Source organism: Candoia aspera, chromosome 1, assembly GCF_035149785.1.
Source record: "Candoia aspera isolate rCanAsp1 chromosome 1, rCanAsp1.hap2, whole genome shotgun sequence".
NCBI classification, from domain to species: domain Eukaryota; kingdom Metazoa; phylum Chordata; class Lepidosauria; order Squamata; family Boidae; genus Candoia; species Candoia aspera.
In genome coordinates, this window is record NC_086153.1 from 291,995,511 (window position 1) to 292,012,842 (window position 17,332).

The 17,332-nt window shown below is 39.7% G+C and overlaps 1 protein-coding gene across 1 annotated transcript; it reads right to left on the minus strand.

Annotated features, from left to right (window-relative positions):
• Nucleotides 1–288: 288 nt before the first annotated feature.
• EAPP (E2F associated phosphoprotein) lies at nucleotides 289–12,423 on the minus strand. Its single transcript, XM_063290033.1, has 6 exons — nucleotides 12,266–12,423; nucleotides 9,589–9,770; nucleotides 8,191–8,286; nucleotides 5,624–5,747; nucleotides 4,158–4,280; nucleotides 289–861 (listed from the first exon to the last, which is right to left on the minus strand). Exons 1-6 carry the CDS (start codon nucleotides 12,337–12,339, stop codon nucleotides 588–590), a joined length of 873 nt encoding a protein of 290 aa, XP_063146103.1. The 5' UTR covers nucleotides 12,340–12,423; the 3' UTR covers nucleotides 289–587.
• Between the last annotated feature and the right edge of the window lie 4,909 nt (nucleotides 12,424–17,332).

Sequence of the window (17,332 nt, forward strand, 5' to 3'; positions counted from 1 at the left end):
TGTTACTCATTTCCTTCTCTTTAGGCATGTGGAGAGTAAGCAGCTCTCAGAGAGCCTGTGAGAATGCAGAAGCCTGTAAATATGTTTTTGTGCTTTCTGTAAATAAATTTATTTTTATAGAAATGCCTGGTGTGTGACTTTTCTGATCTCTCCTGGGCCAAACGCTTTCTAGCACTCTGCCAACAGACAGCACATATCTCGGGAAGTATTTGAAATAATAGGCAAGAAAAACTACGCTGGATTATTCATAATTAAAAGCAAAATTCAATCAAAACAAATATTGGACTATTAAATGTTGACAGTATCAGATTTTTATCAGTCAGCCATTATATAACTTATGAACATGGACTGATGTCTCTTTAACTCAGAACTTTTTGATTCTATTTAACAGGATAAAATTGTTCAACTTATGTACATAAATTAAAAAGTTCCCTTATTTTATCTATATGGAAAAGAACACAGATACAATAATCTCCATTTCAGATTAGTCAAGTAGACTTTTTAACAAATACAAAAGTGGTCTTAGAAGAAATCATCTTTTACCTGGAAAGTTTAATATAATCTTGAAGTATCTAAAATGGTGCATCTTAGCAATGGCTTGCCAGTACATTGAAAAAATGAAAGACTTCATCCTTATCTAATGCAGCCACTTCTGTTGAACATTCAGTACATTTCACTGGATGATATACCTCCTCTTCCTGTCTTTCTGAGCCAATAATTGATTCATTACTCTGTTTAGTTTTCTTGTGCCCTCTCTTTGTCTTCTTGTTCAGTGGGTCTCTGTATTTCAAAATTTCTTCTTTGACGACAGTACAGTTCATCACAAACATTGCTCTGTACTGAGTTTTGTATAATTCATGCCTAAAAAGAATAGTCGAAGAGGAAGAAAAACATAGTGATCTTGACTGATTAAATATTTCGAAATTGATAACCCTTTAAATATTGAATGCAAGAGATTTGTAATCAAAGATAAAGGATGAGTTTGGCCTCAAATAAAAAAAAAGTACTGCACAGAATGTGCAAAATGTTCCATACATGACCTAGTGTGTGTACAGAACAACTGATTCTGGGTGATTCATGACTCAACTGTTACGGTTGTTTCATGTGCTTTAGTCCATATACAGAAAGAAACAGGGTGATTTTGTTCTTCAATTCCAGAAGCAGTTTGAGAAGGCAGGGTAGAGGAGAGCAGGAAAAAAAACAAGGCCAAGGTACAGTCACTCATGTCCTTGTTATCTCCCATATAGACTACTGCAATGCGCTCTACATGGGGCTACCCTTGAAGAGTATCCGGAAGCTTCAGCTGGTCCAGAATGCGGCCACGCAGGCAGTTATTGGTGCCCCAAGATTGGCACATATGACACCACTGCTGCACGAGCTGCACTGGGTGCCAGTTTGCTTCCGGGTCCAATTCAAGATGTTGGTTATCACCTTTAAAGCCCTACATGGCATGGGGCCAGGTTACCCGAGGGACTGCCTCTTCCCCGTATCATCAGCCCATCCCACCCACTCATGCATAGAGGGCATGCTGCGGACCCCATCAATAAGATAATTCCATCTGGCGGGGTCCAGGAGGCGGGCCTTCTTGGCAGTAGCACCCGCCCTTTGGAACATCCTGCCCCTGGAGGTGAGATTAGCCCCATCGCTCCTAGCCTTCCGGAGAAAGTTGAAGACCTGGCTCTACCACCGGGCTTGGGGGAGGGAGGAGGATCGACATACTTGGGGTTGGCTAGTGCTTTAAAGTGCCCTTCCTACATAATGATTGAAGAGATCATAGCCATCTGGATTTTATGAGCTGGGGTAGTTAAGAAATTGTTTCAGTTTTAGTTTTAATGGGATTTTATTAGAATTTTATTGTATATTTATTCGAATTGTATTGCATATTTATTCTGTATTGTAAACCGCCCAGAGTCCCTCCGGTCGGAGGAGATGGGCGGTGACAAATTTGATAAATAAATAAATAAATTTCTTTGGTGAGGGGGTGTGCTGACATCAGCAGTGGCAGCAACCACTAGGGGAGGAAGAAAAGATGTTGGGAAGATCAGGGGCAGTTAAGCTGGTAAGATAATGCTTCACTGGTACATCAGCAGCAACTGGAAGGAAGGAAGAGGGAAGGAGAGAGGGAAGGTGCTAGGGACATCAGAGGTTGGATGGACCCATGGGATATGCTACATTGGGACATCTGAAGTGGTTGAGGGCTGGAAGGGAACAGAAAACATTTGGAAAATTAGGCAGGCAGGCTAGTGTACAGGCCATGCAGAAGAGATGGGGAGAGAGGGTAATGTGCACCAGCTTTCCCTACTCGCTCCATAAAATCACTGATTCCTCCTGATTTTGTTTTGTATGAAGCATGGAACAACCAAAATATTATGGATTTTATTTCTGTCAAAACATGGTCAATCCAAAATGGTACAGCAGAAGTTTTTTTGAATGTGATAGTTTGATTCAAGCTGAAACTAAAATATATTTTCCATTTTATGCACATACACACAGTACTACAACACGTTAGACTACATGCCTTATTTGACATAGCCTTTTCTAGTTAATAAATACCATATCAATGACATAGAGTAAATATGTCATTCTGCTGATGAAAAATCTCTTTCACCAAGAAGGGGCAAGGAGACCATTTTCAGCACTTCTTCCCTTAGAGGGAGTCAGAGGATAAAGATAATGGAGCAGAAGTCCTTAGCGCAAACTTTTGAATATCTCTCAGCCAAGCTACTGGATAGAATGGATCAATTGCTTATGGACAGAGCAGGCTCTAATAAGTTGTAAAACATGAACAAATTGCAATGGATGTCAATGAAATTAACTTGAAGGGGGATTTCAGTGTAGTACAAATGGATGATGGATGACTTATTCACTAAAGGAGATGAACAGATGTCAAACCAGGAAGCTAATTTGGATAATTTTTTTCTTCTGGATATACTAAAGAGGTCTGCTAAGGTTTGGAAAGACTTTTTTTAGAAGTGACAAATGATAAACTTTACCTGATGGATATACAAAAAAAATCTGTTAAAGTTTTAAAGGATTTTTGCCCTAATACACAGATGACAAGCAAACTACCTCTGGGACTTTTTTGGAAGGGATTCAAGAATAATTTTAAAAACTCAGGGAAGGTTTGTAAGGTTGGCTTGTTTGACCAGGGCTAAAAGAGGAAAATAATTAAATACGGTCGCCCTTTTTGGACTTTTGCTGACAAGGAATGATTGACAAAGCGTTTGGATCTTGTTTTTTCAGCTAAGAGATGAGTTACGGAAAGAAGAGCTATTGTGTTTTATTTAGAGACGGTGATAAGTTACTAAAATTGTTTCTACCTGCTGGGATGAAGGGGAAAGTTCTTTTTTCTTTTCTACACATCCCATCCCATCCCATCCCATCCCTTTTTCCTTTTTTTTGTATTTTTCTGTTTGTATTTTTTATAGTTTGTATCAACTTTTATTCTTTTCATTTATAATTCTTAATAAAATTATTTTTAAAAAATCAATTGCCTCCTATTGCCTTATATCAGGAGGTAACCAGCATTGGAAAAAGCCTATTTACTTCATGACATGAGTAAATCAGACAGTCTCGAGTATTTATAGCTCATATTACCATTTTGTTCTGAACTTCAGAAATAATGAATCTCCCTTCTCTACCCTTATATGCCTTATTTGTTTTTAGTTTGTAACTTCAAGGCAGGGGAGGGCTCTGATTCTATTGATGTGACTCACCTTAGATAATAATTGTCTGTTGCTACTTGTGCTACTATATTGTTATGTCAAAGTCAACTGAATCAGTGAGCTGGCAGAAGTATATTCACCAGTGAAACTGATTCCTCCTCCTCCTAGTCTGCTGCATAAGATTGGGGAATCTACCACAGCATATTAGGGGCAGACTGCGCATGAAGAATGGAAAGTTTCATTGCATGAACAGATGTCTGCCTGAATCGGTTTATGCACCCAAATATACTGCTAAAGAGATTATTCCTCCCCATCCTTCATATTTTCACTATTGACAAGCTAATGATGAAAACTATGTGGTAAGTCCTCATTTTTTTGAGTGCATGCAAGGTAAATGTCTCTGGAAACTGAACTGAAAACTAAAGTATAATATAACCACATAAATAAATAGTAGCTTATATTGTGCAGAGGGCATAAAGTTCAAATAATTACCTTTGACAATCAAGGCACAATGTTGTCATACACGCAGGACAGTTCAAAATAGCATCACTGTTGGGAATGGCAGGAAGTTTTTCTATTTGTTGTTGTGATCGAACACTTCTTATACTAAGATACCTACAGCAAGAGAGCACAAAAGTCAAGGAGCATCACTATTAGTGTAGCAATCTTTACTGAAACTCTGGTGCATGCCAAAAGCCTAGAATATGTGGATGTCGATAGCAATATTTCAACGTTCTCAGTCCTAGCTTTAGAAAACTACATAAACACCACGCCAAAATGAAATGGCTTCATTGCATCCCCCGCTCCACACTTTTGACACACATTTCACACAAATTCTTATTTCTCTCCTGGTTACCCATATTACTCATATTCAATGCAAATAGGATCAAATTGACAAGAGGGCAATCCCACATCACTCCAGGAACACAAACAGCGATCACCTGAAGAAGATGCTAATGTCATCAGGCCCACACTGGCAGGACCAGAGACCTCTCATACTAATATTGGATGGGCAAGGGGAAAGCTGGTGTTTACACAACAACCCAAAGGAAACCATACTTACTCAACTGCGGTTATGGGAGTCATATCTAAGTTGAAGACTCTATCTGATTCTTTATAATCTCTCTACTGTATGGATTTCAATGCAATTTTATCATACGTACGCTTGTAAAATTACTAGAAAATCCAGAAATACAAATGAAATGTCTTCCTGCCTTATACTAGCTAAAAGTATGATTCCAACTGGCACAGCTTTCCCCAACTGTACGCATCAAGAAATGAACGTGCAGAAAGGAGTTACCAGACACTAAGACCCATTTGATGTACCAATAATTAAATATAAAATTATAACTATGGCAGATATCAGGAAGTTATAAAACTCTTATCATAATTTTTTTCCAAAATAAACAAATGGAACTAAATCTACCAGCAGCAAGGTGGGTGGATTCAGTTACAGTGATGATGAGTACACAGTATGGAGATTTGAAAAAACAGGCGAGAGATACATTGTCGTGGAGAAAATCTATCTATGCAGTCACTAGGAGTTGAAAATGACTTAATGGCACATAATCAAATCTAAACATTATCCTTAAGTAAAGTTAAGACTTCACCTTAAGAAAAAAACAGTAAGAAATACAAATTTGCAGTGACATAAAATACTGAAAAGAATAAAAGATTCTAAGATATAGTCCTAGAAGCCTCAATAATTAAATCTCCATCTTGGGGATTCAGAAAGGAAGGAGGTTTTTAGGCAATAAGCATGATCTTGAACTGTGGTGGGGATAGAAAATGATTTTTTTTGTTCATCTATTTACTGTATCAATTTATATCCCCCCATATTCAGAAGACTTCAGGTGGTGTCTAAATTTAAAAGTATGATCTAGCTGAGTTCAGAACTATAATATAAACTAGTATTAGTCACAGAGTAACATTTCATTCAAAATGAGCATTCTTCTTACCTCCTTCTCATCGTATCTACCCATGCCTGATCTCTATTGTCTTCTTCTGGATCATAAAATAACTCATCATTAGTTGGAATCCGCCGTTCTTGATGTTTCCTTTTTTTCTTGGTTTCTGCAGGACCTGCCATGTTTGTAGACACAGCCAGATTATGGAACACAAAAACTATAATTCAAAGAACTACAAACCCTTGTTGAACTAGCATTCCCTAGGTATCTATGAAAAATATTCCAAACAGGCATCTCCTAAAAGTGGTATTTTAAAGTTGGTCTTACCCAGTCTGATGATCTCCAAATGTGCTAGTCACACACATATAGAGAGCTCTAGAATGGGAAGCCTTTTTAAAAAATTAGCATAGCCTAAACTACAAGAATGTTAGATCACCATTGTTTTGACAAAGCCCAACGCATACTGTAATTTAGAACAATGAGTATATTTACGTATTTCAATAAACTATACTGTAACTGTATGGGAAATAACCATAGTTTCAGGAAAAAAACAAGAGTCTGAAACTGTGGTACCCTACCCTGTTGGCACCCTAACTATAATTGTGGCTTAGCATGTTGAACAAAGAGGGTTACATGATTTGAAGTTTCCTGATATTCTTCATTTGAAAGAAAACAATCCAAGAATTAACCAAACATGCCATGATAACATTGCCTATCTTTAATACTAACTCAGGCTATTTCAACATGTTCATCTCAGTTAAAACAAATCATGGCTTAGCATAACTAAGCCCCAGTCAGTATGGTAGGGGGGAGAGGTCTAGCCCTAGGCCTTTGTGAGTGCCGCAGGGCTCTACTCTCTCCCCATTTTTCTTTAGCATCTACATGAAGCCACTGGGAGACGTCATGCATTGGCACAGGATTAAGATCGCCAGTATGCTGATAATACTCAGTTATATATCTCTGCCCCAGGCCATTCAAGTGATGCCTTTGAAGTTCCTTCCCAATGCCTAGTGGCTGCACAGGTGGCTTCAACTCAATGCAAACAAAGCTGATTGTGTGTTGATGTGGTGGATTTCGGCAGTGCTACTGGTTCTCAGGAAGGAGGGAGCACATTCCAAGAAGGTGGAAGAGATAAGAGGAGACATAGTCCAGAAGGCAGTTGTGGGAAAACCAAGAGATTCAGATTAGCCCCACCCTAGAGCTTTCCCAGATTATTTCCCCTTAGGTTAGGTAGAGTTGCTTTAGTCTGGCAAGATTCTGTCTATATGGTGGTATCAAATAAAGAACTGAAGTTTGGCTGGACTGATTCTTGGTCATTCTTGGGCCTGACAGTTAGGGTCTTGTGCATCTAGAGACCTTCCAGCATCAATTCTGGATGAGATAACATTCTCCCAGACCAAATTGGTGTGAAACATAGGAGTCCTTGAGGAGCTGGTGGCAGCCACAGCAAGGAGGGCCTTTGTACATATCCATGTTGTGAGTCAGCTGAGCCTGCTCCTAGATAGTGGCACTGCTCACAGTCATTTATGCCTCAGTAACTTCCTGGTTGGCCTATTGCAATGTGCTCTACATGAGGATGCCCTTGACAAGCATTTTGAGGCGAAGTTCTGAATGCAGTGACATGTGTGGTAACAACACTGCTCCATGAGCTGCATTAGCTCCCAGTAGGCTTCCAAGTACAAGTCAAGGGGCTGGTTGTCATCTTTGAAGACCTACTTGGCATGGTGCCAGGTTACTTGCAGGACTGCCTATCTGCAGTGATTTTTGCCTATCTTACCAGATCCAACAAGGTGGATATCCTCAACATCCTTTCTCTGGAGCAATTTCGCCTGGGACCCAGGAGGCATGCCCTCTGTTTCATGGCACTTGCCTTATGGAACAACCTCCTCCCTGAGATTCAGACCTGACCTTCCTGGCCTTTCAGAAGGCCTTGAACACCTAGCTTTTCCCCCAGGCACTGGAGCTGGATATTAGCAGAGCTTGGTATGCGTATGCTTTGTTTTATGCTGTTACAGAGATGTTTAAGGGTGACTTCAATTAGATTTTTAATTGGGTTGTGGCTATTCATTGTGTTTTTATGTTCCTCTTCATCATCCAGGGTATATTGGTTAAGATGGGCAGCCATATAAATGTGTTTAATAAATGAAATAATATACATTAAAAATACTAATTTATTGTATTATTGTTGCTGTTGTTGTTGTTGTCAAAAACAGACAAAACTAGAATCAACTTTCATAGGCTAAAAATCAATACCATTTTCAAATGGTTTGTGAGTGTGTATTGGAGGAAGAAGAGGAAATAACACATTCAACTACTGTGCAAACTAAATTTATAGACTAAAGGTAATAATCTTCAAGGAAAAATGAAGACATTAGTAATCCTACTCACAAAAAACCACCTGAATTCGTCAGAAATAGCATCTATGATGCCATCCATAGAATCATTTACTGTATTTGCATGGAGATATATACATGTTCATTTCATTTCTATGTTTTTTTAATTGCCAAACAAACTAAAACTCGCACTTCAGATGTTTGAGAGCTTGTTCAATATTTAGTAGACAAAGGAATTCAACTATTTATGTTTGTATACAGGCTACAAAATTATTGGTTATTTACCTATGTCTTCGTCATCTGAATCGGAATCAAAATAAATGTCATCATAATACTTAGAAGTTGAGACAGTTCCAGACTGCCCAGCAACAGAAGCATCACCTAAGTCAAAAACATACAATTATGAGATTACTATAGAGAAGCAAATATGTACATATCCTCCTAGTTATACAGTTTGAAATTCCTTGCAATTGTCTGTAATTGCTTTTATGTTTATATTCTTTACATGGAAGATCAACTATACTCAGACCAATTATAATTCTGCTCTCACAGTGACCAACCAAATACGTACTGAAGCCCACAAGCAGAACATGGGTCCGAACACCTTGTCTTTCCCAGAAACTGGTACTGAGATCTACCCCTGGAGGTAATGTATGGCCAGCATAATGCTAACAAATATTGATGGACTTATTCCTTTAAACCCATGCAATCAGACAGCCTTTCCCAGGTGTGGTGTAAATTATTTTCATTGGTTAGGTGTTCATTAATAATAGTTCCTTTTTAAGCAATAGCTTAGCAAACAGTGTATAATAATCTTTATTCCAACATCTCTCAACAGAAACTCAGAGATGTTCTGCCTGCCAAGAATGCTGTGAGTTGGATGTTGGAAGAATATGCTTGTTCAAACTACCTACAGAATGCAATCCTATACAAAATGCATTTAGAAGTAAATCCTAACATAGGATTGCATTGTCAGTTAATTGCACAGAAAAGCAGCTGTTTGATTCAGTGTCAATATCCTGGCCTCTCATTACAATGATTCTCTGACTGCACAAGTTAAACTGATTCCTCAGTCAATATGAAGAACCCTGTATCTTCTAGACTTAAAATCTTAAGCAGGCACAGATCTGCCTCAAATGCTTGGAGTGCCTTGACACAAAAACTTCACACTCTTCACAGCAAACTGCCTTCCAATCTTCAAAGCGCAGCTGCTTGAATGGGATTTTTGTTTTTTAAAGTTTCAAATTTAGCAGTATTATTAACAAAATATTTTGTACAATAGAAGTGGATACTAGCAATTTTATTAACAAGGCATTCTCTACACTTATTGATGGAAAATGTACTACAGAAATAACAACCAAAATAAATCAAAGTGCTCGCTTTTTAATTCCATGCAGTTACAACAATGTGGACAAAAGACCTATTGAACCAATGCAGCACCTTAAGGCTGTGGCTGGTACCTGTTTTGTTATAGCACTGCTGAGTGAAGGCAGGGCAACATGACTCAGCCTCCATTTCCAATATCCAGTCTCTTCACATTCCTCAATACTTACAATTGAGTATCCCCTCATGGCTGCAGCAAATAGCAGAAATTAATTGACTTTGGCTGATTATCAAAAACTAATCAGGGTCAAAAAGGCCTGAAAACCAATTCGTATTTTTAAATTTTGGAAAGATATTTACCTGGAAGTTGTGACTTCCACTGGCCTTCCATATTTTTCATGGTGCAGCTAAGTTCAGCTTCCATTTCCTTTTGGAATTCATCATCACTAGAAGACTCACTTTCTCCTGTTAGACACTCCCGTATCAGTTTACGCTTCTGATCTGGGGTGCCATATAAGAGCACATCCACTTCATCTTCAGAGCTACATGGTGGTGTAGATGATATTAGAGTTCATTATTTCAGGATGAATGCAATAAGGTAGTCCTTGTTTAACATCAACTCGTTCAGTAACCATTCAGTTATGACAGTGCTGAACAAGGAGCACTTACGATGGGTTCTCATAGTTGTGGCTGTTGCAGCATCCCCCCAGTCACATGAGCGCAATTCAGGGGCTTGGCAACTGGCTCACAGTTATGATATTGCAGCATCCCATGGTCATGTGATTGCCATTTGCCACCTTCACTGCCACTTCCAACAAGCAAAGTCAACAGGGAAGCCGGCAGGAGGTCACAAATGGTGATCATGTAACCTGCAACACTGCAGCTGTGCGGGATTTGCCTAATGACAGCAACTGGGACTGCCAGAACTGCTGTTGTAAGTTGGCGTGGTCACATAATGTTGTGTCTTACAACCATGACCCTTAGCTATGGAGTTCCCAGACCCAATTACTGCCAGTGAGGACTACCTGTAATCCTGTTGCTGGCATAACATTTCAAAACATTAAATTTTGAGCAAACTTTGAAAAATGAAAACTGCAGATCTAGAGTTATAAAGCTAACCCCAAACCCTGCTGTTCTTTATTTATTGATCGACAAACTGCAAAATTTCATGGAAGCTGACTGAAAAGAGAAAATCCACCTATAGAAAATATGAAGAGCTAACAGAGAAAGCTATAGTGTGGTTGTTGAGAGAAGAAAGAGAAACAGAATTAGTTGTGATTTAGAGGAAACTTTTTTAAACCATCTTTTTTAAACCATCTAGACAAGATAGTAGAAGTAACGAGGGGGCCATATTAAAGCCAATATGGTAGGAATTTTTATTTCACTAAATGTATTTGGTTATTCTCTAGCTTTATATTTATCTGTACAATCATTTCTCCAAAAGTTATTTGCAGGTCAAAGTCTTTATTCTATTCAAAGAAAGTAATATTATTGAACTGATCACTGAAGGCCAGTACCTTGAATACGTTTTATCATCTCAAAACTTAAGAGAAAAGGGAAGGAGATTTTTTTGTTCTGTCCAAGGAAGGAAGGGACCTTCTAAATCAGGGTTCTCCAAAGTGGTCAGTATCAACCCCCAAGGGTCAATGGAATTGTCCAAGGGGTTGATAAATGTCTGGGGGTCAAGAGGTGGTTGATAAATGATGGAAGGTTAATTGGGGGTTAATTAATCTTTTGACGTCTCAGTAGAGCTTCACACCAGTCTGTAATCCTGGAGGTGAGGTGGCTACTGGTGAGACAGTATTACCCAGGGTTGGATGGTCAGCTGCAAGCGAGAGTGGCCTTGAGTCATCATTATTGTCATTGTTATTCCTAGTACTATTAGCTAAAGTAGTATTAATTAAATTACTTTCATATAATAAACATTTGGGGGTTGATGAACAATCTGAAACTTCATGAAGGGGTCCATGAGCTGAAGAGTTTGGGGACCCCTGTTTTATATAGACTGGTGGTGGCAGCCTGCCATGTATGAAATTGCCCCACAAAGAAGGTATCTCTAAGCAGTCTTTTAATTAGCAGCTAGCCTGAAAGGGGCTAGAACAGTAAATTACTCAAAATTGGGTAAAGTAGTTTTTATTCATTCAATTTCTATAGCTGCCCATCTCAACAAGTGACTCTGGGCGGCTATAGCCTTTGGGTAATGACACACAAACCCATTAAATTAACTTAAAGTGTTTTACCTACACTGGGTGAAAAGGACTTTCTGATAAGCTGTTTTGGATAATGAAGGAAAAAGTTTGGGAAGCCCTGGGCCAGAAGCACCAGCTAGCAAGAGAAGAGGTGGAAATGAGCTTAAGGGTTCACCGCACCAGGCCTGCAACTAGGGTCTGTGTCATCCAGGGCAAACATGGATTCCGCACGCACACACACACACACAGACCAGTGGGTTGGTGAAGAGCAAAAATACACTATTTTATTATTTTGGTGCCCCCCCCCCCATGCGGTGCCCAGGGCACATGCCCTGCTTGCCCCACCCCCCCCAGTTGCAGCCCTACACCTCACTACAGACAGTTACTTGAAAAACATTGATGAAAAGCAACTCTCTGATTGAGTTAATTTGTATCTGCCCTTTCACAACATCGTAATATTCCAATATGGTATAATACTCAAATACATTACAAAATAGTACACTACTGTGCAAAACAGGATAGGAGCAGCTTGTTGATCTCTTAGTTAAAAACAAGCAAGAGCGATTTTTGAAATCTAAACTTAGAAAGCCGTTTAAGATATAACACCGGAAAGACAGACTTGGGGATTCCAAGCAGATCTTTCGCAAAAAGCAGAAAGCGACAAAAAGGTGTCAACATACAGCTGTTTCACGTGACCTCAGAAAAATTCTCAATAGTATCTAATTAAACGGAGAAGAGAGGCCTCTCCTCGTTTCGACTTCGACTGACGATCGCGAAACATTCCAAACCCACAAAGACGTAAGAAAGCGAAAATGGATTGTCGGCTGCCTTCCCACAACCCAAAAGACCTGCTTTGCGCTGGGTCCTCGTCGCTGGGCTCCTCGACCACATAAGGATCATCCTCTTCCCGCAGGGAGCTCATGCCGGCCTCTTCGTGGTAAACAATCCTAGCCTGTTCGCTCTTCCATCTAGCAGAAAACGCCTTTCCTGTCACTTCCTGTTCCGCTAAGACTTGGGTTGGTCCCACCAATTTCTGAGTCCGCTTAGAAATCCGGAGAAACAAATCTGAAGGACCATTAGTTCTGGTTTCAAACTTCCTGCGCTCAGATCTGCCTCTCTGTGCCGACATCTAGTGCTCATCCGGGTTTTGCAACCCGGAACTAGAAGCCCTTGAGTTTGGAAAAAGGCAAGGGAAAAAGCAGCCAAATAAAGCGACGTGAATGTTCCAAAAAGCACACTCTCCCTTCGCTCTCAAGGAAAGAGCTCCCCACGCTTGCAGGGGGGAAAGGCCTTCCGCTGCTGAAAGACGGCTGGGGATAGGGAGAGACCCCCTGCTTTAAAAACAAACACAACCCTCTGGAATGGGATCAGACTTTCTGTGACTGAATGGGGCAAACCTCTCCATTTATAAAATAAAAAAAAATTGGGATCGTGATAGGAACCCAGTGAGTTCGTTTTTCCTGCATCGTCTGATAAGCGTTTGCCTGTAAGTCTTAGGAGTTTGAATATCGATGAACCTAGGATTTCTTTAACTCTTTAAATACGGAGTAGTCTCTCATATTTTAAACTTATATTGTATTCATTTTTTCTTAATATCACTGTTTCAGAATATTCTAGCTCCTTTATTCTAGCAGTATGATGCTGTAACACACAGTGACTGGTTCACACATTACACTATACCAGTGTTTCTCAAGCTCAGCAATTTTAAGATGGGTGGATTTCAACTCCCAGAATTCCATGCTGGCTGGGGGAATTCTGGGAGTTGAAATCCACCCATCTTAAAATTGCTGAGCTTGGGAAACATTGCACTAAATCATGTTCTGTATAACCACCTTTAATAAATTAAAACTCACCAAGTGGTTGAGTTCATATAATATATCACAGTAAGGCAAAACCAAAGAAACCATATTATGGTTTGGTGTGATGGGTGAGAGTTAAAAGATCCCACATGTAGGTTCAGATGAAATGTATCAAATGCATGTAAATGAAGCAGCACAAAACACAAGTTAGAAGAGTTAGAATTTGTAGTGTGTATAAAAGGGCTTAAACCTGAAGAGAAATCTCAGAGAAAAACGTATACATTATCATCACAATGTTTGCCTGAATTTTGTGACATTGCAAAAAAAACAAAACAAAAATTTCTACATAACCAACACTGAAAAAAAATGCCTCAAAACAAGGAGTATCAAAGCTAGCATAAATGCAACTACAGAAACAGTCTGTAAATCATGATATAAATATGTGTTGTTCACATCTGGTCAAGGTCATTTTAAATTTAATAGTACTTTTCTAAACCTAGAAAAAAATAACTTGCTCCAAGGCAGGCCATTGTTTTGTGAGGTTTTCCACCACTTTTTGATTATTTAGCAGGGCATAAGAGTAGCATTAGAGTCTGTGTTGTCATCACAGGACTGATTACACAGGTGTAAGGAGCCAAGGTGTAAGCTCCTGTTCTCAAGGCAGGCCTGCTGCTTGCAGCCATGCTTCTGATAACCTCTGGTGCACAATGGGAAACTAGCAATACTTCTTGGTTTTATTAGGTCACAGTACCTTTAAAGATCACACAACATGGGGAATTTTGCCTGATCAAGTTTTTTCCCATCACAGCTACAAGTTCAGCAGCACATAGTAAATGTTTCCTTCCTCTTTAATTCTGAAAGATATACAGTAGGCTTGGAAATACCTGTTGAAATTTAATCTTATTCACATATCCCCGCTTCTATTTGATTCAAGTCTTATTTCTATAAATAGTACTTCTGAAGTCTGATGAATTTCCCTTTTCTCCTTTTTGAAGACTGAGACAGGATCAGCAATTTTTCAGTCACCTGGCTAGTTCTGGATTTCTCAAAGATACATGAAAGATTTGGCCAGACCATCAGTTCCTTCAGTATTCCATGAAAAAATGTATCTATTGATAGCATTTTAAACTCTTTCAAAGAGCTTTTTATTTGACGTTTCTATTAATATCGAACACATTCATCATTATTGCTCCTCAAATTGAATTACTGAATGGCGTACCGCAGAATCAATCCCTAGTTTTCTACTTTTTGTTAGTTTCATTCATGAGTTGGATGAAGAGGAAGACAGAATGCTTACCAAACTTGTATGATACAAAATTGGTGAGAAAGAAATACTATTAGATCTTGTTGTTCTTTATTCGTTTAGTCGCTTCTGACTCTTCGTGACTTCATGGACCAGCCCACGCCAGAGCTTCCTGTCGGTCGTCAACACCCCCAGCTCCCCCAGGGACGAGTCCGTCACCTCTAGAATAGCATCCATCCACCTTGCCCTTGGTCGGCCCCTCTTCCTTTTGCCTTCCACTCTCCCTAGCATCAGCATCTTCTCCAGGGTGTCCTGTCTTCTCATTATGTGGCCAAAGTATTTCAGTTTTGCCTTTAATACCATTCCCTCAAGTGAGCAGTCTGGCTTGATTTCCTGGAGGATGGACTGGTTTGATCTTCTTGCAGTCCAAGGCACTCTCAGAATTTTCCTCCAACACCACAGTTCAAAAGCATCAATCTTCCTTCTCTCAGCCTTCCTTATGGTCCAGCTCTCGCAGCCATATATTACTACGGGGAACACCATTGCTTTAACAATGCGGACCTTTGTTGTCAGTGTGATGTCTCTGCTCTTAACGATTTTATCGAGATTTGTCATTGCTCTTCTCCCAAGGATTAAGCGTCTTCTGATTGCCTGACTGCAGTCAGCATCTGCAGTAATCTTTGCACCTAGGAATACAAAGTCTTTCACTGCTTCTACATTTTCTCCTTCTATTTGCCAGTTATCAATCAAGCTGGTTGCCATAATCTTGGTTTTTTTGAGGTTTAGCTGCAAACCAGCTTTTGCACTTTCTTCTTTCACCTTCATCATAAGGCTCCTCAGCTCCTCTTCGCTTTCAGCCATCAAAGTGGTATCATCTGCATATCTGAGATTGTTAATGTTTCTTCCAGCAATTTTAACTCCAGCCTTGGATTCCTCAAGGCCAGCTTGTCGCATGATGTGTTCTGCATACAAGTTGAATAGGTAGGGTGAGAGTATACAGCCCTGCCGTACTCCTTTCCCAATCTTAAACCAGTCTGTTGTTCCGTGGTCTGTTCTTACTGTTGCTACTTGGTTGTTATACAGATTCTTCAGGAGGCATACAAGATGACTTGGTATCCCCATACCACTAAGAACTTGCCACAATTTGTTATGGTCCACACAGTCAAAGGCTTTAGAATAGTCAATAAAACAGAAATAGATGTTTTTCTGAAACTCCCTGGCTTTTTCCATTATCCAGCGGATATTGGCAATTTGGTCCCTAGTTCCTCTGCCTTTTCTAAACCCAGCTTGTACATCCGGCAATTCTCGCTCCATGAACTGCTGAAGTCTACCTTGCAGGATCTTGAGCATTACCTTACTGGCATGTGAAATGAGTGCCACTGTTCGATAGTTTGAACAGTCTTTAGTGTTTCCCTTTTTTGGTATGGGGATATAAGTTGATTTTTTCCAATCTGATGGCCATTTTTGTGTTTTCCAAATTTGCTGGCATATAGCATGCATCACCTTGACAGCATCATCTTGTAAGATTTTGAACAGTTCAGCTGGGATGCCGTCGTCTCCTGCTGCCTTGTTATTAGCAATGCTTCTTAAGGCCCATTCAACCTCACTCTTCAGGATGTCTGGCTCTAGCTCACTGACCACACCGTCAAAGCTATCCCCGATATTGTTATCCTTCCTATACAGGTTTTCTGTATATTCTTGCCACCTTTTCTTGATCTCTTCTTCTTCTGTTAGGTCCTTGCCATCTTTGTTTTTGATCATACCCATTTTTGCCTGGAATTTACCTCCAATGTTTCTAATTTTCTGGAAGAGGTCTCTTGTCCTTCCTATTCTATTGTCTTCTTCCACTTCTGCGCATTGCTTGTTTAAAAATAATTCCTTATCTCTTCTGGCTAACCTCTGGAATTTTGCATTTAATTGGGCATATCTCCCCCTATCACTGTTGCCTTTTGCTTTCCTTCTTTCTTGGGCTACTTCTAGTGTCTCAGCAGACAGCCATTTTGCCTTCTTGGTTTTCTCTTTCTTTGGGATGTATTTTGTTGCCGCCTCCTGAACAATGCTGCAAACTTCTGTCCAGAGTTCTTCCGGGACCCTATCTACTAAGTCCAGTCCCTTAAATCTATTCTTCACCTCCACTGCATATTCCTTAGGAATATTAGTGAGCTCATATCTAGCTGATCTGTGGGTCTTCCCTAATCTCTTTAGTCTGATCCTAAATTGTGCAAGAAGTAGTTCGTGATCTGAACTACAGTCAGCTCCAGGCCTTGTTTTTACCGACTGTACAGATGTCCGCCACCTTTGGCTGCAAAGGATGTAGTCAATCCTATTAGATCTTAGAAGACAATATTCAAAACTGTCATGATAGTGTAGGGAACTGGGCTGAAATTTAACAGAAGTACAATGTTCATTTTTGAGGAAACCAAAATCAAAATGCATAGGTACAGGAATGGGAAATATTTGGCTTGATAATAGTACTTGCGCAAAATATCTTGAATCGGTTGTTGACTGTAAACTACATGAGTCAGCAGTGTGGTGAAGCCCCAACGAAGGCAAATGCTACTTTAGATGCATCAACAGAAATTTCCAAATCATGGGAAATAATGATTTAAAGTAGTGGTTCATTACAGTAGTTATGAACTACTCTACCCTGCTTTGATCAGACCTTACCTTAAATACTGTGTCCAGTTCTGGGCACTACACTTAAAAAAAACCCAGAAAAACTGGAACAGGCTTAGAGGAGGAGAACTAACATGTTCAACAGACCAGAAATTACACCATATGAAGAGAGTGAAGGAACTGGGAAATGTTTAACCTTGAAAAACAACTGAGGGGAGAAATGAAGGATATCAAGATCTGTGCTCTCTCATTCCAAG

Excerpts from the sequence above, each read along its gene's own strand:
- EAPP (XM_063290033.1), bottom strand. The coding sequence starts at position 12,339 with ATGAGCTCCCTGCGGGAAGAGGATGATCCTTATGTGGTCGAGGAGCCC. Across the intron at positions 9,771-12,265 it reads GAGGACCCAGCGCAAAGCAG|CTCTGAAGATGAAGTGGATG; the intron begins GTCTTTTGGGTT and ends ACCACCATGTAG. Across the intron at positions 4,281-5,623 it reads GTAGATACGATGAGAAGGAG|GTATCTTAGTATAAGAAGTG; the intron begins GTAAGAAGAATG and ends CTCTTGCTGTAG.